At 31.9% G+C, this 26,264-nt stretch overlaps 1 protein-coding gene across 4 annotated transcripts in view; it reads left to right on the top strand.

Annotated features, from left to right (window-relative positions):
- Positions 1-26,264, top strand: part of LOC100313746 (synaptotagmin 1) — a 66,082-nt gene that overhangs the window by 24,368 nt on the left and 15,450 nt on the right. For 3 of the 4 annotated variants that reach the window (XM_085505852.1, XM_085505853.1, XM_085505854.1), the window contains exon 3: positions 24,055-24,279. In XM_085505852.1, the coding sequence (XP_085361978.1) occupies positions 24,084-24,279 (196 nt within the window). In that variant the 5' untranslated portion in view covers positions 24,055-24,083. 4 annotated transcript variants of the gene reach the window in all.

Here is a 26,264-nt window from a genome sequence, read left to right as displayed (position 1 = left end):
TTATATGAAATATATCTATGAAATGAAACAAGTATGCCATAGCCATTTTTTGAGGTCTCTGATCTGGTTAGTTAACTGGCATCCATGAAAGTGACGTCTGTCTTTGAGACAATCAGTCAGGAACGCAGCAATTAACTGATGAGTTTGGCACCAGTCATTCGTCACTCGTGAACATCCGGTACATTGTACATGTGCTTAACAAATGGCTTACTGTTAGCTGATATGATTGATATACAAGCCATGTCAGTGGGCGATGTCTCAACAGTAAATGCTTATCTAGTCTGCTTATAATGTTTTTAGTAGGCTAACCCATTCTGTGATTTATCAGTCAACTTAATCTTATTCATTTTAGCTCTTCTATGCCCAGCAGAAATGTTCTTTAAAGTGCAAGCATGTACATGCTTTTTAAAACTTAATCTAGTTGTGCTGTAAGTGTTGACAAATACTGTAAAATATTTTATTTTCGCTGGAATTAATTTTCGCTGAAAAGACTTTTTGGGTGTTTGTATGGAATTTATTTTCACTGATTTCGAGTTGAATGTAAAATGTAGGAAAAAAGGTATATTTACTGGATTTTATTTTCACTGAATCATCCTTTTGCGAAAATTAATTTTGAGTGAAAATGGCGATGTATACAACGCGTGTAAAATACATTATTTATTTACATGAAATTCGAACATGCGCTGCGCTGCGCGACGACCACCACGCTTTAATTAAAAAATCATTACATGTACAGTAGTTTGATTGTCAGGCTTTAAATGCAGTACAATTAAGTCACGAACCGTTCCTCGTGTTTATTAGTAGATAAGTCCTATTAAGTGACCATAGAAGGCCAATTGGATGCATGCGTCTACTTGATGCTAAGTGTGCATATTCTTGTTATCTCTGACCTTTTTTGACCTCAAAACTGGTAGGTCTCATTACGGTATATTTACCATGGTTCTGTCAAATAATCTGTCTGTGCTGTTGTTTGTATACTACCGTGGTTAAGTAATGTACATGTACATGTAGATGTAGCACAGAAATGTTTAAAAACTATAATATTTACATGTCCACCAAACTGAATATTGCAAATGTAATTTCTTGGCAGGTTGTTGTAATTTGTTGGCTCCTAAAACTCAAACTGATCACAGAATTATGTATTTTTTGATACTCCAACTTTTGTTTTATACGGTTTAACACTAATGTAAGCTTAAACACTATTAAAAGACAGTTTCTCACTCACTATATACGTTTGTATAGTTGCACTAATAAATGCACATGTAAACAAACAGATGTAAACACACTCCATTCAAAAGATAAAGGCAACTAATGGTACACTTCCTGGAAAGGTCAAAAGGTCATGTGAGGGCCCTCGTTCTGTAACTTTTGAGGGGTGCAGCAAATGAAGCTGGCCCTTTCAGACCTGATATACTAGATGACTGGTAATAATTAATTTAAAAACTGTCATTTACCAAAGCGCTACTAATAGAGCTGATGTCATTTTTAGTTTTTCTAGGAAGGATATATATAATGTAAAATTCAACTTAGTTTTATTGAGAGTGATTGTTTTTAGAACACTTAATAGATTTTGTTTGAAGCTCAGATCTGTCCACAGGAGCTTGTTTCGTTAGAATGCACAATCCTAAACTAATTACGGTATGAAAAGTGGCAAATCAAGATTACTGAGCTGAAAATTTACTGAGTTTGACTGAATAAGAGAAAACTTGAATGTTGGAATGAGTGCAGATATGGCTTTTTCAAAACTATAAATTCTATGTTTTTTAGTACTAGGTACATGTACCTGGTATATAATATAATGTATCATATTCTCGTTGTGTTCTTAAGTGAACTATTAAAATTTAGTTTTCATCTGTTTAGACAGAATAATTTAACTATGACATGTACTTTTGTGTATGTTGATAATACATATACTGCGACGTCACACAATTGTGTTTGATCAGAAAAACTGCTAATATGCGTGATGCTTATATGCAAACCATTATTAGTCCCTGTTCGGACGAAGTCTGAAAATGGGGACTTATAATTCGGTCTCCGTCCGTCCGTGCGTCTGTGCGTCCGTGTGTCTGTGCGTCCATGCTTCCGTCCGGAGTCATATCTCAGAATCCTTTGGACCGATTCCGTTCATTCTTTGCATGTGCCTAGTACTTTATGTGGGACATATGCACATGCAGTGGTTTCGCGATTCGATTCAAAATGGACGACTGGCAGCCATCTTGTTTTTTGAAAATGTTGTATTTTGGACATGCTGTGTCAGTTTTCATTCAAACTTGGTACATAGATTAAAAATGTTAGGATACATGTTCATGACGATTTATTTCACAATTGGATCAAAGATGGCCGAATGGCAGCCATCTTGTTTTTTGAAAATGACGTATTTTGAACATGCTTTGTCAGTTTTTCATTCAAATTCAGTACATAGATCATACATGTTAGGATACATGTCCCCGACCGTCCGTCAGTTCCTGAGTCTGTCCGTCTGTCTGTCCGTCCGTCCGTGTGTCCATCCGTCCGTCCCTCCCTCAGTCTGTCCAGAGTCATATTTCAGAATCCTGTGGACCGATTCCGTTCATTCTTTGCATGTGCCTAGTACCTTACGTGGGACATATGCATATGCAATGGTTTAGCAATTCGATTCAAAATGGCCGACTGGCAGCCATCTTGTTTTTTGAAAATGTTGTATTTTGGACATGCTTTGTCAGTTGTCATTCAAACTTGGTATATAGATTATATACATGTTAGGATACATGTCCATGACGATTTATTTCGCAATTGGAACAAAGATGGTCGACTGGCAGGAATTTGTTTATATTTTTTTTTCATGCGGTATCTTAGACATGCTCTGTCAGTTTTCATTCAAATTTGGCACATACATGTACTTTATACATGTTAGGATGCATGTCCATGACAATTTGTTTTAAAATCTGGTTTAGGATGGCCGATTGACAGCCATCTGACTTTTTGGCCTTACTACTATATTTCCACAATTTATGTACCATTTTCATTTGTATTTGGCACATACATCATATATATATCAGTCAGTGTGTTTCATAATCAGATCAAAGATGGCCGAATAACGGCTGTTTTTATTTTTGACCATATTACTAATACACGCTATTTGTATACGCCACTTGGAACTCAAGTTTCAAGGACACGCTCGCGACAACCCCTCCACTTTAATATGACGAGCACAAAGAGAACTTAATTTAACAGGGTCTGTGTCATTTTCAATGACTTGTTAGAATTTGAGATATGATGCATTGTTGATCAGGCAGATAAAAAATGTGTCACTATTATAATAATGATTGAACCTCAGTCACTTTATACTGCTAAATATTGCACAGAAGTATTCCATATTCAAACTGATTTCAATTAAACATATGACTTAATATTTTTAGGACTTCGAACTTGCTTTTATCACAATTTTTCATCTAATCAGAAAAATTCTTGTAGTGCAATCTTATTAGTAAATAATGTAAAGAATACAAACTTATATTTGTTCAATATTTATAAACAATGGACATGAGCGTTCAATTTATTATTGAAAGTATACATGTATGTATTAAATATATCGCATTTGCTCTAGTAATGTATGCGCTTATGTAAATTACAGAGTTGTTTCTATGGTCAGAATAAATATTTTAATAATTCAGTATACAGCTAATGTGAATTTTGGTTTTTAGTGATTCTAATAAAGTAAATGTGGTATTTTAACTCTATAATTTTTTTGAATTGACTCATTTCTGGGCGATGTGCCTGTTATCATTGACCTATGACCTCTAGGAATAACTTAAATTGAGTGGTATTAGAATTATTATCGGCCATATGGTGATAAAGGAATTTAGAGTGGGACAAGCATTTTATTTTACTCATTAGATTAGAAACCAACTCATTTTAGAGCCATGTGTATGCATTATCAGTCATATGCTTCCTGTTTTTTTAACTCAGAGTCAAGGTTGTCTGATAGTAATTCTATAATTATTATGCATTTTCTTTGTAGTAATCAAGTTTTATTAGAAAGTGGCAAACTGGAAAAAAAAAACTACCCCTTGAATTATTGCATGCTCTTCCCCCATACCAATTCATACCTGTGAATATAATATTAATAATAATAACTTTATTGACATTATTCATTTTGAATAGAACACACTGAAATAATGAAAATAAATATAATATTAACACTGGTTTGGAAAAGGCACTTTTGTTAATAAAAACTGCCAGTTCTATATGTATGTTGCCCATAATATATATAAACTTTGCTTCATTATCTAACATATTGAAATGATGATTTGAGGTTTGTGCTGATTGAAATAACCTCATTCCTGCTTGTTTGTCTTTTGGACAATGAATCAGAAAGTGAAATTCATCCTCAACTTTATTAGTACCACACCTTTCACAGATTCTATCATCCGCGTTTGTTTTTGGTCTTGTATGAATTCTTGTATGAATATATGGATACATTGTACAGTGCATTTTAGCACGTATAGGCTGCATACTTGAAAGATACGGTAAACTTTATTTATGCAAGATTATCAAGCACTCAATTTATATGACATTGTTTGTTGTTAAGTTGGCCAGGTATAATGTCCTATATTGTTTGAATAATGGTGAAATCATGGTGTTCTATAAGGCGTGTATAGGTGAACTGCTCAATGCCGAGTCAGAGCATGGAGCTCCTGGGACACGTACATGTCTGCATGATTGCTGCTGTATGCTGATTCAGAAAATGTGCCGATTTTATTTGCATATTCCCACTGAAATGTAGCACAAAATACAGTAATTATTATTATACATCTGTCACCGTAACACCATAAGTTACAGCGTGCCGTAATTTTGAGGTATTGAACTGGGTATTTTCATCTTACCATATTAGGAAATTTGAATTCCAAATATGGAAGGATTACGTGTGTAAGCGTTCTCTAATAATAAAAAAAACAGGGTTTGACCGGACCTCACACTAAGAAGTTTGCTAAATCTGTTCTAAGCGTTCCAGATTTCAGTATTCCCATAATATAGTCCTGGGAGGAAAAGAAGTATAATAATAATACATGTATGATCATTATGAGGATACTGCAAAGTATGCACTCAGACAGTACGTGATCAACTGCGCGTCGGTCGATACTGTCATGGTGCATACTATCCTCGCAATATTCTCATATTATACACATTGTACGGATATCATCATAGTTTTTCACTGAATATTGCAATTTGTCTATTATCTCTAAATGTAAAAAGTTCAGTATGCCAACTATTACGTATATTTTGACATTTCATGCTTGTTATTCATACTCAGTAGGTCTTGTTGTCTAAATGGCTTACTTTATGATAAATGTCAAGTGTCCGCTGCTACGACAACACATATTAATCTAACGCACCTCTCCAATACATGCTGGCCTTCAGCCATACATAGAAATCGCTTAGATGCATTAGTGGAAGACATGAATAATAATGTTTATTCAGAGCAACTATTTAGTTTGGTTGTCTATTGTTCTTTTAATTTATAGAAAATATTAACTGTACTTTTAGGTAAATTATCTAAAAGCACTATTTATTATATAGTATATAGAGTTGTTTCCACAAAATTAAAACCACTGGTACATGACATAGCGTAACTTTAAAAAAAAACAAAAAACATCCATGTCCTGTAAAGAAATAAATATTAAGTTTAGTATAATTATGTAAATTCCTACTAAAACACAATATATATATTTTTTTCAGTTTGCAATTAAAGCGGGGGAGTCGTCGCCTACGCATGCGTCAGATGTCCATAGCGTGCCATTGTTTACAAACAAGCATCTACCCATGAGCCTTTGCATTTTTAGCGTGTGTTGTTATCGTCGCTTGGGACTCAATTCTTGCACGTGCACAGGTGACGACCCTCCCGCTTTAATGTATTCATGAAAATGCAACGTACTGGTACATGTATGATCTCTCATTAACATAATTAACTTCTAAACTCACTTGTTGAAAATGCATGTTGCTTATATATTTTTTATAATCTTTCTATACTTGTAAGCGAGTTACTATTTAGTTGTCTGAATAGCAATTTTACTTATCTCGGCAATAGGACTACTAGTACCCTTACTGTCAAGCCTTGCTTTTTGTGTAAAAGCAGGAAAAAAATTTATCAAAACTCATTATTCATTCAAAAAAAACTTACTGTAGAATACTTTATTTTTGCTTGCAATTTATTTTTGCTATTTTCGCTGAAGGGATGATTCCGTGAAAATAAAATCCAGCGAATATACTTTTTTTCCTATATTTCACATTAACATCATCAAAAAGCCTTTCAGCGAAAATAAAGTATTCCACAGTAATTGAAATATAATGATTAATATGTTTCAGTCTTGCTTAAAAGAACAATGGGCATTTCAGCCAACAATAAAAAAGATGACATTTAATTCCTCATGTGTACCTCATGTGTACCTCATGTGTTTGATTACCATGGTGATAAATTATTCAAAGTTCCTGTCTTGTTTGCTTACTTTATTAGTTTTCCTCATCAAATCGAATAACAGCCAATTACTCTCTCATAAGGCTTAAAGTGCCTGTGAAATGGCTGCTATTTTTGCGCCTAAAATTATCAATTGATACATAAATATTATTAATTTTTATGTTTCTAAGCATGAATTATTTTTTTTAAGTGAAAAAATGTGTTTTAAACTCAGTCTATGGCAACTTTATTTTTGTGTATTTTAAAACGAGGCTTCTAGCTTCTCATTTGCATATAGAAATTCCCCTTGTGACGGCAGAAGGGGAAGTCGCATGGCAGCTTGCATTGCGGATACGTGTAAATAAGGCAAATTTCATGTGCAGTTTTCTCGTCTTTGACTATATTGTCGCTTAATATGTACTTGTTTGTCGAGGAAGAATGGACCACAATGAACACATAGTATCAATTTTTGTTGCATGGGGTTGAGTTAGATGCAAAATATATCCGTTTTGGTGTAGCTGGTCAACGTGATCGTCACCGACACCGGCGCACGTTTGTACACTGTTGCTGGACAAAATAGAATTTGACGTCGGAATTATCTCGTTATTTAGCAGGTTACTAGGCACGTCACTACACTGTTTTATTTCATCGATCGTCTGAGTAAAACTTTCAAAATTAAAATAAAAGAGAACATATTTTCACATTCTAAACATTAGACTATTAATAGTGATCACTATAAAATAATTAAAAAAACGACAAATCACAGTTACTAAATAAATGACAGCCGCGTGGAAATGAATTGACATTTTGTTGAAATAGGTGAACGCGTTGGGTCACGGCGAGGGCAAGTGCGTTAAAAGCGGCATTTAATTGGATAACAAAAATAATCAAGATCGACACACATACAGATAAATTCAGAGTGGATTCGAGTTAGCTTGATCCATGGCGTGATTGTCATAATTATAACATCGTATTAAAACTTTATTTGGTGGAAACACATTGACCAAGGCCGGATTCTTATTTCATAAATTATTACGCAGATCAAGCTGCAAGCATGGAGGTAAAAAAGAACAGAGGTGTGAATTCGACATTCAACACCAATCACCAAACAATTCAGAAACTTTTAGCCTTCGAAAATGAAAACAGTTAGCAGTGTGTAAGGGCTGTGTAATTTCCTGTTTGTCCGATGCTTCGTTTTCGTGTCACTGTCAAAATTGTTGCTACCTTTTACTTAACAGGGACTAAATGGTCTCTATAAAACGATAATCAGAATCGCAAAAAAAGTCAACTGATTTGAAACACTTGCCGGACGTCTCTCTCTTCTGAAATCCGCCTCGGTGATCATGGGCTGGTCCGGAATCTATTTCTTTCAAAAGTGTTGCGCCAAGTTTAAGGTTAAGTGATGTCGCACCTTCGGATCGAATAGAAACGTGTGAATACATACACTATGGCTATACGTTTCACTGCAACTGTCCACAACACAACATCTAAAAACTCTCTTTCAAAAAAAAAAATAAAATAGACAAAAAAAAAAGAAAAAACGCCGACTGCAAAATGTATATCGTTTAAAAGTATACTGAATGACCAGTGTTATTACGGCTCAGGGGTATGACATCCTCTCACATTTTGTCATTTGGTGGCGCACTTTTGGCGAGAGTCGGAAATCCGGAAACAATAGACCGTTTCACGATAGGTGGGTGTGGCTACAACACGAAAAATATCCCAAATTTATTTGAATACGAGTAATCATTTGCAGCAAAAAAATCAATAACTACCCTTTTCAGTGGGACACAGATCTAAAATGGGAAACGTGAGGGTGGGCATTGCACAGGCACTTTAAGTCAACTGTGAATACCATAATATATATATCCCATAATAGTAATTTTAAAACTATCAAACTCAAACTGTTTTTATCTTGGAGTCTTGATCAAATAGTTTTTTTGGTTTTCAATGTTGCGATAATTGATGAGTGTACTTTGAAGGACTGTGTTCCTTTTGACGCTAAGGTTAAAATTTTGTAAAATTAACAACAAACTTCATCTACCCATGCACTTATTCTGTAAACGCTTTCAGTGTTGTGAAAGACGAATAAGGGAATAAAAAGCGATATAAAAAAGCTGTAAATTGCATTCTTCTCTCTACATTCGTTTATCTGGACTTCCATGCTTTTCCATAGTCATATCTCTGACGCACACTCTGACCAATTTTTTTCAAACCTTTTATATATGTCCTACATAATGTTACACATTTGCACATATATTCGTTCGATGACTACTATATATTCAAGATGGCCGAATGATGGCCATTTTAATGTTGAAAATTCATCAAAATAAAGCATTTTTACCATTCCCTGAATCCGGATCTCAGTTGTGTACATGTATGAACGGATTTTGTTCAAACATGGTACATACATTGCATGAACATTACATCATTTTCACTTTATATATATTTATGTTATTTTTTGGGAAAAAATAGGTGAAAAAAATTCTGTGGGTATTATTCTGTTAAAGATGACAAAAATTGATCTAGTGTTGAATGAGTTAAAATTATGCAATTAGAAGATTTTACAATTTTATGAAATTTGTGGTTAACGATTATGTAAACAAAATATAATTACCATTACATCAGTGTACTTAATTCTAATTTAAAGTCTTATTTTTATTCCATATTTATTCTAATATTCAGTTTAAGTCAAGAAATGAAAAAAGAAAAGCTTTTTCAATTAAGAATAATTTGATCAATTTTTTTAATTTATCTGAGTAACGACTCGTCTTGCTTCCTCTATAGGTGATGTAGTTTTGTTGTATTTTTGTCTCATTTTCTTTTGTTGGCTCAGTTACCGCACTTCAATAATTTATTGATCATGAATTGATTTTTGTTATTGACGTCAGTCTGTGAGGGCCTCTCTTTCTTTCAAGGGGTTGAATACCAGTTGAGGTGAAACATTATCAACATTTAGGTACATCCATGTGTGTTGTCAATGATAAAAATATTAAAATAACTGAAAATTTTATTTTTATGTATTTTAACTCAAAAATTATATTTGCGTAGTGTGCTTTGTTTGCTGAATAATATCTCAAAAGTGGGCAATTGGTGTTAAAAAACCCTCACAATTGAGCATAGCACCCCTGTAAGTGAGTAGACTGATCCAGGGTTGTCATGGTTTATTCAAATGAGGGAGGAAATATTGAGCAGCTTAAAGGGTGATTCCATGATTAAGAGAGGGTGGATCAACATGGAAGTGGATGGGCTGAGCTGAGCTCTGTGTAGCATATCAGTGTACTTTTTGAAATTTGTCATGTTAGCATGACAATAATTTTTACAATTTAAAACATATTACGTCATGATAGTATATGATACAAATTTAAAATTTTAAATATTTTTCCAAATCAATATTTAAAAAAAAATCTTTTGAACTATTAAATATATGTTCTATCGCATCCTGTTTACTAATGTTTCAAAGTTAGTAGTTACTATTACAAACATGTTTTAAATAATTTGGGTATGTGATAAAGTATGTTTGTTCAAAATTGCATTATATTAATATTTATATGTGTGTCATATTTATTATATTTTATGTTTATATGTTCTAATAGCTCCAAAGAATTGTTATGATCTATAAACAAATCAGATTTATAGACAGCTGCGAGCTAATTTGATAACCTATCACCCCTTGTGAGAATAATGGAATATTCTGATTAAATTTGCCTTTTCTCCCTCATCCGTATTTGCATACATTACATTTCTACTGTGTAGTAGCCGCCATTGCTATCACCTTTTTTCACTGTTTTTTCTCGTGGATGAAATTTATTAATTCCATGTCAGATTGGACTATTTTTATTCCTCACATGTGATGATACCTCTTTATCTGTTTTTTTGGATATTTTAAGGAACTGGTATTTCCTTTATTCTTCATCTCTTTTTTAAGGTAAGCGATGTGAACGTTGACATAAAATCATTTTTTCCCCTCAATATTGATTTCCTGTGCATAGGATGATGTTGCAATGTAATCTCCCTCACCAAAATATAATTTTTTTCTTGCACCAAAATATCCTGTAATCTGTCGTGGTATTATGGGATGTTTTCAGTAGAATGGAAACAGTTTTTTCAGTCGTTTTCGCATTCCTTGACAGTTTGACATACTGCGTATTACTCTTTGAATTAATTTGGGCCTATCGTTAGGGATTTTCATCACACAAATTGGACAACAAGAAATAGCAATCATAATTTGTACCTCGCACCTTAATTTGTTGAAAATTGATGAAGTGTCAATTCCAACGTAATAAATATTTTCAAATTTACGTCACAAATGACCGGATATTCAAATTTATTTTTTTCAATTTTATTTGAACAATTCTGTGAGGCAATAAAACAACAGTTAGATAGACACACTGGATGTTGTTTTTTTACTGCATATAACGTCCACTTATCATAAGAGTCGTAATGGTTGAAACCTGGTCAGGGTTGTTTCTGTTTTGAGTACGTGTGGCATATAGTGTAAGCTTTCGTTCCGTATAACCAGTAGTTTTCATAACTCCGTAGTGATTAATAATCAATTAACATTCAAAAGGAACATTTTTTTTTCAGTAATTTACATAATATGAATAATTAATAAAATTATTACAAAATATATTATTTTGCTGTTGTTATTTAAATCACTTATTTGAATAAGACTCTTTTATTGTGATTCATTTCCTTTGCAGCATAAAAAAGTAGTAAAGATTTTACTGCATAGAAAGAACGTCATTTTTTTCTACTGTTTTTCACATTCTTGCCTTCAAATAGTTGTATTTTATATTGTGTAACTTTTAACACAATATTCACTTATTAAATTAAATTAAATCTCAAGTTTATCTAATATAAATAAAATGTTCCAAGATTCATTAAAGTCCTCACAAACATTAATATTTGTTTGCGACAAAGATTATCGTAGTTCATAAAATAATTTAATAACTCTACATGCTTCATGGGACACTAAATAAATAGGTATATTCTGTCGTTTTAATTACACATTTATTATTCATAATTATTTTAAATACATGTACATGTAGTTTGTTTTAAAATGGTCTATTATTTAAAAATATAATGTTAAAAATACTACCAGTACTACAGAATTTGATGACTTAAATTGCTGACTGGTTTGTTATTCATGTTGATAAATAACTTTAGTGTTTTTTTTGAAGTTGGTAGAAAATAAAGAAAATGACCAATATTAAATTTTCATGAAATTTTTATACAAATTGATTTTTTTCAAATTATTTGATTAAAATTACTCGTTTAACAAAATTAAAAATAACACTTCAAAAAACATACTAATACTCTAGTATGAATTAATAATGAAGCTGAAAAACAATATGATATTTAATTCTTCTATGAAATATGAAGGTTCTATGAATTATTATGAAGTTAAAAATTAAAATTAAAATGTTGAAAATGTATATTAGGTTGTGTCAATATGTCAAGTCGATGCATGTCCGTATACAGCGAGTTAACCTCCATTGTATACATTTCAACTGAATCACAAAATAGATAATCATGCTTTTATATCTGGTTGCATTGTTCCATAATGAAGCCGTCCAGATTTGTGTTAAATTTAACCATTTTATTTTTATTTCCAAATGACCTTTATGAATGTCACTGATTTCACCTACTGTGGAATACTTTATTTTCGCTGGAATTAATTTTCGCTGAAAAGGCTTTTTGGGCGTTTTGCTTGGAATTTATTTTCACTGATTTGTTCATGAGTTTAATGTGAAATATAGGAAAAAAAGTATATTCACTGGATTTTATTTTCACGGAATCATCCCTTCAGCGAAAATAGCGAAAATAAATTCCAAGCGAAAATAAAGTACTTTGTATTCTACAGTATTTTAATTCAAAATGGCTGACACTGTGGTCTTTAATGCTAGCAAAATAATATTACTGCATTTTCTCTCTAAGTGAGCCTTCTCATTCTTGTTTTACCAATTGTAGATTTTTTGATGTAGGTGACATATGGAACCTGCTATCACTGAATATAAATAAATAAATAAATAAATAAATAAATAAATAAAAGCATCATGTGTAGTCCAGCCATAACTTACCATTCAGCTTAGCTTTCAACTGCATAACCTGAAGCTATAGGTTATACCCAGCTTAGCTTGCTTTTCAAAACCACAAAACTACAACACATAAGTTGAAGTTACTCAGAACAAAATATATATGAAAGGCAATTCCAGCTAATATGGCCAGCGTGGATGTTAAGTTTTACCTGTGAGTTCACATTTACACTGTATATTCACTGGATTTTATTTTCACGGAATCATCCCTTCAGCGAAAATAGCGAAAATAAATTCCAAGCGAAAATAAAGTACTTTGTATTCTACAGTATTTTAATTCAAAATGGCTGACACTGTGGTCTTTAATGCTAGCAAAATAATATTACTGCATTTTCTCTCTAAGTGAGCCTTCTCATTCTTGTTTTACCAATTGTAGAACCTAGATTTTTTGATGTAGGTGACATATGGAACCTGCTATCACTGAATATAAATAAATAAATAAAAGCATCATGTGTAGTCTAGCCATAACTTACCATTCAGCTTAGCTTTCAACTGCATAACCTGAAGCTATAGGTTATACCCAGCTTAGCTTGCTTTTCAAAACCACAAAACTACAACACATAAGTTGAAGTTACTCAGAACAAAATATATATGAAAGGCAATTCCAGCTAATATGGCCAGCGTGGATGTTAAGTTTTACCTGTGAGTTCACATTTACACTGTATATTCACTGGATTTTATTTTCACGGAATCATCCCTTCAGCGAAAATAGCGAAAATAAATTCCAAGCGAAAATAAAGTACTTTGTATTCTACAGTATTTTAATTCAAAATGGCTGACACTGTGGTCTTTAATGCTAGCAAAATAATATTACTGCATTTTCTCTCTAAGTGAGCCTTCTCATTCTTGTTTTACCAATTGTAGAACCTAGATTTTTTGATGTAGGTGACATATGGAACCTGCTATCACTGAATATAAATAAATAAATAAAAGCATCATGTGTAGTCTAGCCATAACTTACCATTCAGCTTAGCTTTCAACTGCATAACCTGAAGCTATAGGTTATACCCAGCTTAGCTTGCTTTTCAAAACCACAAAACTACAACACATAAGTTGAAGTTACTCAGAACAAAATATATATGAAAGGCAATTCCAGCTCATATAGCCAGCTTTGAAGTTAAGTTTAACTCATACAGGTGACTATGCAGTGTGGTATCTTAATTTGCACCTTAATAATAACATACATAGGTCAGTGGAGTGTGAAATTATTACTAACTTCAATATATTCTGAAAAATTCCCATATGGTAAAAAACACTTTTATACAGGTATCACATTCCTATGCATCACATGTAGCATAGATTATATTTTATTTTGTTTGTGACCCTTAGTCTTTTTACTCGTCATTGTATTTTGAATGATTACAGTAATTTGCATGTGGGGCATACACAGCGGCCGTACATTTACTTGACTAAACAATGCAAATGACAAACAGAAAGTATATTCTACTCGCCACTTATCCAGGCTCAAAATAACGTACATGAGTACACTATATATGTACCTGTGTACAAAACCTCCCATTACCTTAATTGGTTCTTTTTTATAATTAAAATAGCCATTTATTTAAAATTAAATTTCTGAATCAACGCTCATGAGCAATTTCAATATGAAAAAAAAAAATTATCTAAAAAAAAAAATACACTTTTACAGTGCATTTGAACCTGTAACAAATTCATTAAGAGTTGACTGGTTTGTGTGATCACAAATTGAGTCAATACAGACAGTAAAAGATGCTGAATAAAGAAAAACATTTAATGAAAATTATCTAGGGGCCAACAAAAAAAAAATCACTAAAACACTCTGAATGCGGGTAAATGCCCTATATTTAGACTGACACAGATCCACAAATATGCAATGCTTAATTTAAATAACTGTACGGGAACTGTCATCTCATGTTAATATTTTGTACACGACATGTGCTTATCATCACACTATCTCAGACTAATTTGCCATCTTAATTTCCTTTAACTTGTATTTTTATTTTTGTTACTTTTGTTAAAATTTATTACATAACGGCCTAAAATGATTTATTGAACTTTTATTATGATGTAATAAGTGAAGTTATTATTATTATTATTATTATGTAGCTTTCAAAATTCCAATGTCAGTTGTACCAGATATTCCATAAAAATATCTGACTTTTCACATTAGGCAATTAAATCACTGAGGAATGCGTGAGGAAAAATGCTAAGTTTTCAGTGACAATTTACAAATTGTACCTGACTGACTAAATTTCCTGAAAAACAAACATGACGGATTTTCAGGAGATGTACAAATGCTTGACTGATCTAGTGACACAACTTACATGTACATCATACAAACAAGGTGACTTGTGCAGGGTAACTGGCCTCAAGCTTTGCTAGGTGCATTATTACTTTATTGTCTTGTATGTTTAAACCGCCTTTACAGCCCCTCTTGTCACATTGCATCACATGCTACGTTGATGAATACAATGCATACATTTTAACGTATATGTTTCTTTCCATTCACAACACTTAAGAGTGCTTACAACAGACTTTGTCGCTATACAGATGGTATATGTCTATTCACATGTCTGAAATGTTGCAAGGACATGTTCATCATTTCTGTTGCAGAAAAAAATGATTTGGTATTGCAAAAATTACCACAGTTAATAATAATGAGCGAAATCTAGGGGTATCGTAATATGAAATCTTTCCTTGGGCATCATTAAAATCAACAACATTCAATGTCTAATTTCTAAAATCCTTGAGAAAGATATCAGTTGTTATAATGAAGTAAAATGATGATTGCATGTTTACATCATTAAAATTAACAACATTCAATGTTTAAATTCTAAAATCATTGAGAAAGATATCAGTTGTTATAATGAAGTAAAATGATGATTGCATGTTTACATCATTAAAATCAACAACATTCAATGTCTAATTTCTAAAATCCTTGAGAAAGATATCAGTTGTTATAATGAAGTAAAATGATGATTGCATGTTTACATCATTAAAATTAACAACATTCAATGTTTAATTTCTAAAATCCTTGAGAAAGATATCAGTTGTTATAATGAAGTAAAATGATGATTGCATGTTTACATCATTAAAATCAACAACATTCAATGTCTAATTTCTAAAATCCTTGAGAAAGATATCAGTTGTTATAATGAAGTAAAATGATGATTGCATGTTTACATCATTAAAATTAACAACATTCAATGTTTAAATTCTAAAATCCTTGAGAAAGATATCAGTTGTTATAATGAAGTAAAATGATGATTGCATGTTTACATCATTAAAATTAACAACATTCAATGTTTAAATTCTAAAATCCTTGAGAAAGATATCAGTTGTTATAATGAAGTGAAATGATGATTGCATGTTTACATCATTAAAATTAACAACATTCAATGTTTAAATTCTAAAATCCTTGAGAAAGATATCAGTTGTTATAATGAAGTAAAATGATGATTTCATCTTTACCATAATTGTAGAATATAGAAGTGAGTTAATATTGACACATTTGTAACATCAGTGGGGCCCAGGTCCAGGGTAGAGACATTCATAATACCCAGTGCCTATATTTCCCATTTACGTTTTAATGAATTAGATATAAATTACAATCCTAGAATTGTATAATTGTTTGTAATTTAATGGACTTCTTTCCTTAAAACTTATTTTATAAAATTTATTTTATGGTAATTGACAGAATGAAGCTAGCAATAATGATGGAAATGATTTTGTTTTTAAAATGTGAATGCATGCATGGCTCATACATGTAATAGCATGCATTTATAATAATCGTACAGATCGATCAACATTCAATTCTATGTTCTTTTCTATGTATAAAGGTCACCCATCAGGAGGATAGTGGTGGGGGGGGGGTGCTAGCTAGCTCATCGAATAAAGACATATGACATAATGCTATTAGTGGTGAAAAAAGAGATATAATAAAAATGCGAATGTATATGTGCACAATAGCTTTTATTGTATTGTATAATATTCAATGTATTATCTAATTTATCATTAGGATTTAAAACAGCTCTAACTCTAGTGATGGGATAGCTCATCAAAACCATAAAGGAAAGATGTGCCTGTATGACATAATGCTCTTAGTGTTGGTGAAAAAAAAAATATAATACTAAATATTCAAATGTATGTGCACAATAGCATTTTGAAATGTAGTGTACATATGTACTGTAAAATTCAATGTAATATCTCATTTTCACCAGTGTACAAAATGCATTAGTAGCAGCCAAATTACATTAGGTTTTGGTAGTGGCATTAACAAATTTATCAAATTAAACCATTAATATATATATATATATATATATATATATATATATATATATATTATATAAATGCATGAACTTCTTTGCCGACAAACAAGCAGTTGGCAATGATTTAGGTTCATGCCTTTATTAGAATGTCTGCTGAAATACAATATGAGCATTTAATAGTCTCATTTATAAAAGAGATTGCAAAAACATTAAATTATTATTTTACTTAAGTACAGATTTTTACAAAGTACAGATGATATTTTATTGCTGATAGCATAGGAAAGTTGAAAGCTAACTATTGTGAAATACTTTATTTTAGCTGGAATCATTTTTTATTTTTTATTTTCGATGAAAAGACTTTTTTGGTGTTTCGTATGGAATTTATTTCCAGTGATTTTTGACAAGTTGAATGTAAAATATAAGAAAAAAAGTATGGATTTTATTTTCACTGAATCATTCCGAAAATTAGTTCCAAGCAAAATTAAAGTATTTTACAGTAACAAACTCTAAGTATTGTTTTAAGCTTTATTTATTTCATATAAATGTTATATTTGGTGACTGTAGAAAATGTGTATTGATATAGATATAATAAAAATGTGAATAGTCACAGGCATGTACACTTTATTACTGTTAACACGTTCTTACTCATAAAAAATCATTTGCAATTTTTCACCAAAAAAATGTATTATCTAAACCATATAAAACTAACCAAAGTAGTTATAATATTTGTAGCAGTTTATTGTTTGTCATATACATGTATATTCTTGAAAAAATTGAGAAAGCTGCTAATTAAGACTGATAAATATGATATTTAGAAAATGATTGTAGGGAATCATAGTCCCTGCTAATTAATCGATATAACAAGATGTTTCAGGCATATTAAGATATTACACTGTAATTGGCCTGAAATGTTTGATTATATTGAATAATTATCATATATATTCATTGGTAAGGTTCATGTTGCTATATGAGAAATACTTCGACCTTAATGTAACATTATTAGTGTAATTTATTAAAATTACCAAGGCAATACGAGCTGTTTGTGTAATGCATTGAAAAAAGTTCCCTGCAAAGAAATTAACATTAATCCACTATAATTGTATACTTATTCAATTTCAGCTGCAGTCAAGGTCAATTATAAGAAGCTGTTTATTGGCCGGGTGCTGCAATAATAAATGATTTGACAATTCTTAATTAACTTTTTCACCACCAGTTCCTTCTTTTCATTACAAATTCACAAAATACTGTGTTATAGTATGCATTTTTTTTTTTTAAGATTGGGACAAAAGTAGCAGAATTTTTTGAGTAAAAACTGAAAATTTACTCAAATTTAGTCTGTTGGCTCCAAAATTAGTGTTCATTTCCAGAAATATTGAAGAATATAAAAAAAAGTGCAGTCAAATTTGAGTGAGAAAATGGTGGTGAAAATGTTTCATTTTGAACACTAAAGTCAGTTTTTCATCATTGTTACAATAATTCTCCATAATATCTTCTATCTTTTTTTAACAAATTTGATCAAAAATTTTGTTAAAAATAAACAAAGGAATTATTAATTAAAAAATATTTAAAAATGGTGGTGGTCAAAATTATGGCATTCAGAGTTTTATTGTTTGCAAAATTGCATTTAAAGCTTCTTGCTTAATAAACAAATAAATAGCTACGATATTGCAAGATATATCTGCATCAAAAGTTACTCGTCAATGTAATTGAGTTTTCATCATTTTGAGATGTCAGCAAGTCACCGATTTGCACACAAGATTCTCTGTTCAACAGTTAAAGATTGCAGAATCAATATTTGATGAGAAGCATTTTCCATTAAGATTAGTCTGAGATACAAACCAGAATATAGAGTTAATTGTTTCCTGTTTATATAGCCATTAAAATCCTTCCCTTTTGCATTCGTATGATGGCTATTTAATTTATGTGATCACAGCCTCTGTGATTAAATTAGTTGTGTTTAGCACACACATGAAACAAAATTCAAACTGGTCACTGGTAGCATAGTGGTTGTCGCTTCAGACTCATGATCGGTAGACCCAACCAAGTTCAAATCTCACCTCAGGCTGAACATCAAAAGGGTCGACCCTCCCCTGGGTGAGTGTGCCACAGACTCAATGAGAAGGCCACTGGCCGAGATTCATTCACTAACGAATGCGACTTTAGGGGAACCTTTATAGTTAAGGTCCGCAAGTGCTTGTGTTCGGCCGAGCCTGGTTGGCGCCAGGATAGCGCATGCCCATTTGATAGGAAGTTGGCCGCACAGCCCTGTCATGTAGTCCAAAACATGAATATGACTTTAGTGGCAAAAATGCACTATGTGTCAGCACTAGCACTTGCAATTTGCACATACAAAAAAAAAGAAAGTCAGGAGAGACAACAGTGATATTCAATGTCTGGAAATGTCGCCTGGCAAAAAAAACCCAAAACAAACTGTAATGCATGACAGGATTTACATGTATTGTTACAGTAGTGAAAATAATACATGCGCAGTATATCATCTTTTGATTAGTATAACTTGCAAACTCTGTAACTATAGATTTCAAGTAGATATTCCCAACAATACAACTTTAAGATTGTTTGAGATTAGTTGTAGTCTACTAGAGGGGTTGTGGAACTAATTCGGCATTTGGTAGCCCCATCGTACATCTTAAAGTGTGGTGGTCATTGTGCCGTGTCCTGTTCGATATGGGGCTCATATCAACGTACTCAACGTACATTGCTTGTTCACATGCAATTCGAACACGCGCTGCACGATGACCACCGTGACCGCCCATTGAACAGGTTGACGATTGAGAGACCAAAATGATCGAAATAAATCTTTATATATTAGTTCTACCAGTATGCTATACTAGAAAAGAATTATATATAATGATATGATATATATAAAATTATTCATTCAAATTGTACAAATGTTTTTACACATGAACGCTACATAAATACATGTATTTTGATTATTGTGCTTAATACAGTAATTCTTTTTAAATAATGTTTAGTTGTTATCATTCCTCCTAGCTGTATGTTATTGTATAATGATTATTGTAAAGTTGTAGTAAAATACAATATTATGAGACACAACTTTCAACATTGACATAAATGCTGTATGAATAGAACTGCTTGGTAAAATTGATATTTAATAAATTGAATATGTTCATATGTTATCTCTTCCACATAATTTGCTGAGCATAACAAAAAAATTATTTGTTTCAGTCTGAAATGCAATTTTTTTTTTCTGATTTAAAAAAAAAAGGCGTGTCACAGAAAATATTTTTTAACTTATCAGGACAAGAAACAAATCTTTTAAATATTTTTTAATAGCCTTGAATAATAAAATAAATATTTTGGTACAATATTATTGGTAGTATTAGATATAATATATGCTCTTGGTAAATATATTTCTGTGTTGAGTATTTCAATCAAGTGTTGTGTCATTTGTATGATAATTGACATGTCTGTTCTGTACATAATTATTGTACCATGAATAATTAGCATTGCTGTTTCGTCAGCTCTATCAGAATCCTTGACATCAAATAATTAAAATGTCATAAATTTAATGATTTATTATAAAAATTAACATGCTCTAACTAACGTCAATGTAATAATTATAATGAGGTAATTACGAGGATACCGCAAAGTATGCACTCATGTAGGCAGTGCACTGATCTTATTGGCTGACACATAGGAGGAGGTCAGTGCAATCCTGTACTGCCTGAATGCATACTTTACCTAATTCTTATACATCTGCTTGTCGTAATAATTTAATAAATAATCGTTTATGTGCAGCTTAATATAGTAAATATGATATTGTCAACCACCGACTGACGTCACCGCTTTGTCATGGAGCTCTATGACATATGGGGCATTCAAAAAATATTATTTCAGCAGGAAAGTATGGTGAAATCTATTGGTAATATACTAAATCTGGCGTAATTTTAAAATATGTAATTAATCTATTCTGTTACTAATGGTGAATAATACATGTATATTGTGTGATTATGAGTAAGTATCACAGTGGTGGCAAAAATGTACTTCAGTTCAATTGTGTTTTTCAGTGTGTTATTTTTTTTTTATTTATAAAACTGTCATGTACATTGTGCATCCTGATTGACAACTGACTTTAATCCTTTCAGAAATTTGACCCTTTATGGACAACAGCAAACATGAATAGTTAATTCAAAGTTGAAAATTTAGCAGGCAATAATTCAGAGAGTTACCAGCTGAGATATAGGAAGTAGAACTCAATATCTTAATGCTGTACAAATTTTACCATTAAGTAATTTTTAAATAATATAGTAATATTAATGTAAACAATATTATACATTGTGCAGCTGTGGCATATGTAATCTAAAATGAAAACTACTGTCCTTGGGGTCACACCAGAGCAATATTCATCTAATTTACATAATCAAGATATAACTCAGACTCGAAATATATATACTGATAATTACATGGGCGTTTAAATCGAATTGAAGGTTATATCATTTTATTCATACTTTTTTGAGTGCATTTTATGAGTACAATCTGTCAAAGAATATTAGCAGGCAAAATGAAAATTAGGATCATCAAGAGTCATAATTGTTATGGAAAATTGCTCATTGTTGACTTACGGGTTTCCATGGTAAAAGTACTTTTAATATCATAAAACTTATTACTTATTGACTGAATGTCATATATATTATTATATATCATAATAATGACAATGTATTTATTTTCCATTGCATGAACTAGTTTTTGAACCTCAGTTTTATGTACATATTTAAATTTAAAATTATCCTAAGAGTATGAAAACACACTCTGGTACAACCCCCCCCCCCCCCACATATTATTTTTTTTCAATAAACATTTTGATGAAACCTTTGACTTAAAAAAATTTTAAGAATTTAAAATTTTTCATATTTTCACTATTAATAGTTACCATAGTTACCAACATCCATCTTCAAAATGTGTCTTCACCGGATATAGCTCAGGAAATTACCGATAGTATATTAGTAATAGTTATAGGTAGTCATTCATTCATTGATACAGACAGTTTAATATCAGGAGGAATATCACTTTTTGAATGCAAAAGTATAATTGTATTGTGACATAAAATGCATTTATAACATATAACCTGAATCACTTAAAAATTACCAGATTTTTCAAATTACTAAGTAACAAAATATGAGTCGTTAATTTTTATAATCTGCACATTTTTCTATTTATTCACTGATGGAAATATACTATATGTTCCTTTGTGAAATTCTGTTTTCACAAATACTTATTCCATAATGCATTCCTGAGTACCATCCCATTCTAATTGCCAGTCACTTGTGATTGTAAAATTTGAATGCTTTCCGAAAAACTAATTCTCATGAAAGAATATTGTATCTCTGTCTTGCACAGAGCCCATAATTGTCTCCATCCTGCCCAGAAAACAACATTGTGTCTCCATCCTGCCCAGAGAACAACATTATGTCTCAACCCTGCTCAGAGAAAAACATTGTTTCTTCATCCTGCCCAGAAAACAACATTGTGTCTTCATCCTGCCCAGAGAACAACATTGTGTCTTCATCCTGCCCAGAAAACAACATTGTGTCTCCATCCTGCCCAGAGAAAAACATTATGTCTCAACTCTGCTCAGAGAAAAACATTGTTTCTCCATCCTGCCCAGAAAACAACATTGTGTCTCCATCCTGCCCAGAATAAAACATTGTGTCTCCATCCTGCTCATAGAAAAACATTGTGTCTCCATCCTGCCCAGAAAACAACACTGTGTCTCCATCCTGCCCAGAGAACAACATTATGTCTCAACCCTGCTCAGAGAAAAACATTGTTTCTTCATCCTGTCCAGAGACCAACATTGTTTCTCCATCCTGCCCAGAGACCAACTTTGTGTCTCCATTCTGCCCAGCGAAATACATTATGTCTCCATTCTGCCCAGAAAACAACATTGTGTCTCCATCCTGCTCATAGAAAAACATTGTCTCCATCCTGCCCAGAGAAAAAACATTGTTTCTCAATCCTGCCCAGAAAACAACATTGTGTCTCCATCCTGCCCAGAAAACAACATTGTGTCTCCATCCTGCCCAGAAAACAACATTGTGTCTCCATCCTGCCCAGATAACAACATACTTGGTTCCCTCCTGTCCAGACAACCCAATTTTACTGCTCCAGAACTGAATGAACCACAGAAATAAAATTAAAGCAGTTATACTAAGACTCTGAGTTGTATAGATCAATGAATTTGATATTCACTCAGTGTTTCTGTAAATCCCTTTATAGTTTGCACACTTATCATGGAGTTGTGTCTGTTATCTTTCCCTTTCACTGGGCAAATAAAGTGAATTGTTGATAACTAATGCCCATAGTCATTGACAGTTTTTGTTCAGATGTTGTAAAGAGCATGCAGTTATTAGCTGGGTTTTATTTTTTTTGATGTGTAAACCTAAAACTTAGTGAATATTCAAATTTGACAACAGAATGTATTGTTGAATAAGCTAGTAAATTTAAAACCTAGTGGACATGTGAAATCTCCTACAATGAAATCCATTGAATATTCATATTTAACAGTGATGCGTATTAATTGTTTCCTTCATGACTTCATGAGTTAGTTTTTCCTTCCTTCATAAAACACAGTCATTATTACATCAATTATGCATCTATTCTATTCTATTCTATTCTATTCTATTCTATTCTATTCTATTCTATTCCACCATTTTTCAGATATTTCTATTTCTATTTTTCTATGTGTATGGACTCCATGAAAACTAGGGCATATGTGTAATTTTCATTATGAATATTTCTATAAATAACTCTTTCAACTCATCACATAATCACCAATTAACTCCGCTAATGTTTTTTTCTTGCTGAACTTTCATCTCATTTAAATAAATATCATGAGCTTAGTTATTACGAGAATACCGCAAAGCCGGCTTGCAATAGGGACCAAAATGCCTGCAAAAACATTTCACTGAATCATGCCTTGTGTTTTGAGATGTGATTCTATTTCCATCTCATATTACATTGCTTTTCAGTTCAATGTGACGTGAATGTGATGTGCATTCTAAGGAAGACATCCACCACTTCAAATTTGTCAGTTTATGTGCATGTTGGAATTTACATTTGTATCGCTTTAGAACTCGTATTGAATCTAATATGACATGATGACAACTGTTATTTGAATTCTTGTTTGTATGGGTTTTTGTTTAAATTAATGATAAATTTTGACCGTTTTTGCAGCCATATCGCATAAATTGTTGAACACATCCTTACTGACCTATTTCATTTTCATTACTTTCAGGTCACAACTTTCTCTTATTTTAACTCCTGATGCCTTTTGTCATGTCTGACAAATATCTAGGCAGGAGGCTGCAAGATGCTGCCGAGGCGACGGATGCCATGGATACGGCAGCTGCAGCAGCAACAGAAGGAGGAGATGGAGGTGGAGGTGGAGGTGGATTGGATTTGGGACGTGGTGCACAAAACTTAGCTAACAAATTTGTAGACAAACTGAATGAACTTCCAAGTAAGTGTAAATCTATTAGGGTGCTATGAAAACAATATGGCTGTTGAAATTTGTGGTTCCATGGACAAAGCTATATTGAAAATATATGTTAAATACATTTTATAAATTATTACTTTTTGTTTTCATTTAATTTAAAATTGTTTACTTATTATTATTTGATGTGGGACTGCAGATACTAGAATTTTGTGATGGTCAGCTGTGATAATAATAATAATAATAACTTTATTATATTTTAATTATAATAACTACAGTCATTTGGCCTTCGGTAAAAATCATTGATGAAATTATAAATGCATTTATTGGTTGTGAAATGGTTTTAAATTTAACTGCCTTTACTAAATAAGATGTCAACTGTTATAGATTGGTTGGTGAAATCCTACTATTTATTTAATCAAGATGCTGTGATGTCTATTTCTTAATTGCTAATCTTTTGTAATTATGAACCATATACAAAATTATAACTACACATGCAGTCTCTACAAGAATGTCTTTCTTAATTTGCAATACCAGGAGAAAACATTCTGTTTCAAATTTCATTCTGGATTAATTAATAATGTGTGTTATTCCTGGAATAGCTTGACATATTCTTGGAAATATGCAGAAAAGGATTAGATTCTGATTTTAGGCCAAAATTATGGAATTTTATTGAAAACTGCCTGATATTGAATCTCAAATTCGCATTAACATTTGCCCCCTGTTATGTGTGAAATTTTTTTCTACCTGTTCTGTTTTGAAGACAGACACATTTTGAGAACCACCTGTTAAAACCTATTTATCTGATATTTGTGTCCTGGCAATGTATTTATTCATGATACCACATATTTCATGGTGACAGCGGTTTGAGAATTGTTTGGCATCTTTTGTGTATTTAGCTGGTCTGTGGTAGAGACATTCGGTTAGTGTGGGAAGGCATGTCATGTTAAAAAAGATAAACCGCTGCTCATTGTTGCATTTTTTTCATCAAAAATCCAGTTCTGAAAATGTTGTTTATATTCATTCTATATTTTGTTTAAAATTTTTTCGAGGCAATGTGATTTGAATAGTTTGCTCAGATGTATTTTTGACATGTACATCAAGCTAATATAAGCCAACCAAAAAAAAAAAAAAAACTATTTTGTTTTGTGACATACAATTGAACTAAAATGAATATTTATTCTGCTTAACTGCTTTTCAAATGTGACATGCCTACCCATAATGCAACATGATATTCTAATTCACATAATTTTTCTCTGAGTTGACTCGTACTCTTTGGTGCTTCTATGCTGCATGCATGTCTCAGTTAGTCTGATGAAGAATGCCCTCTAGTGGTTAAATTGTGCACTACTTTTGTTTTTGTTCATGACTGAATTATGGTTTCTCTACCTTGATCTGATTTCAGGACAGGCTGTTTACTACTGATCTTTGAATTTTTTCACCTTTCCCAACACAAGACCAGATATTGGTTTTCTTGATTATACCAAACTGATACCTAAAACGATTGATATTCAGAACAAATAATTTATTGTAATTTATAAGGGCCTGAACCTTAGTATCAATTTAATTCATGAGAAAAAAAAAATTATCCAACTCGCTGCTGTAGAACAGTTTTACCAAATATTTAGGGAAACTTTCTGCGAACAATGTTTTTTTTTTTCTGCAAAAAAGTTGCAGATTTGTTTTCGAACTAAATTATTACATATACTTTTTTGTACTATTGAGAGTTAAATAGAAACTATCGCCTCACATAATTATTCCATTATTATTATTAAATTACTTGTCATCTGTATGCTCTAAATTTACCACTTCTGGCACAAATATATTTGTATCAATTCTGCTGTCAATTGAAAACGATTTGTTGCACGAACAAAACGAAAGTCATTTTTTACTAGTTGCCATATTTATTTTCCCAGCGGTTTTGAAAAAAACATTTATTTTGTTTTCGGCTATAATTTATTTAGTCAGTTGCCCAATTGGTAGGCTTAGATGCATTGCCGATATGTACTATA

Source organism: Saccoglossus kowalevskii, chromosome 12 (assembly GCF_978046115.1).
Source record: "Saccoglossus kowalevskii chromosome 12, keSacKowa6.1, whole genome shotgun sequence".
Taxonomy (NCBI): domain Eukaryota; kingdom Metazoa; phylum Hemichordata; class Enteropneusta; family Harrimaniidae; genus Saccoglossus; species Saccoglossus kowalevskii.
This window is presented reverse-complemented; position numbering and strand designations above follow the sequence as displayed.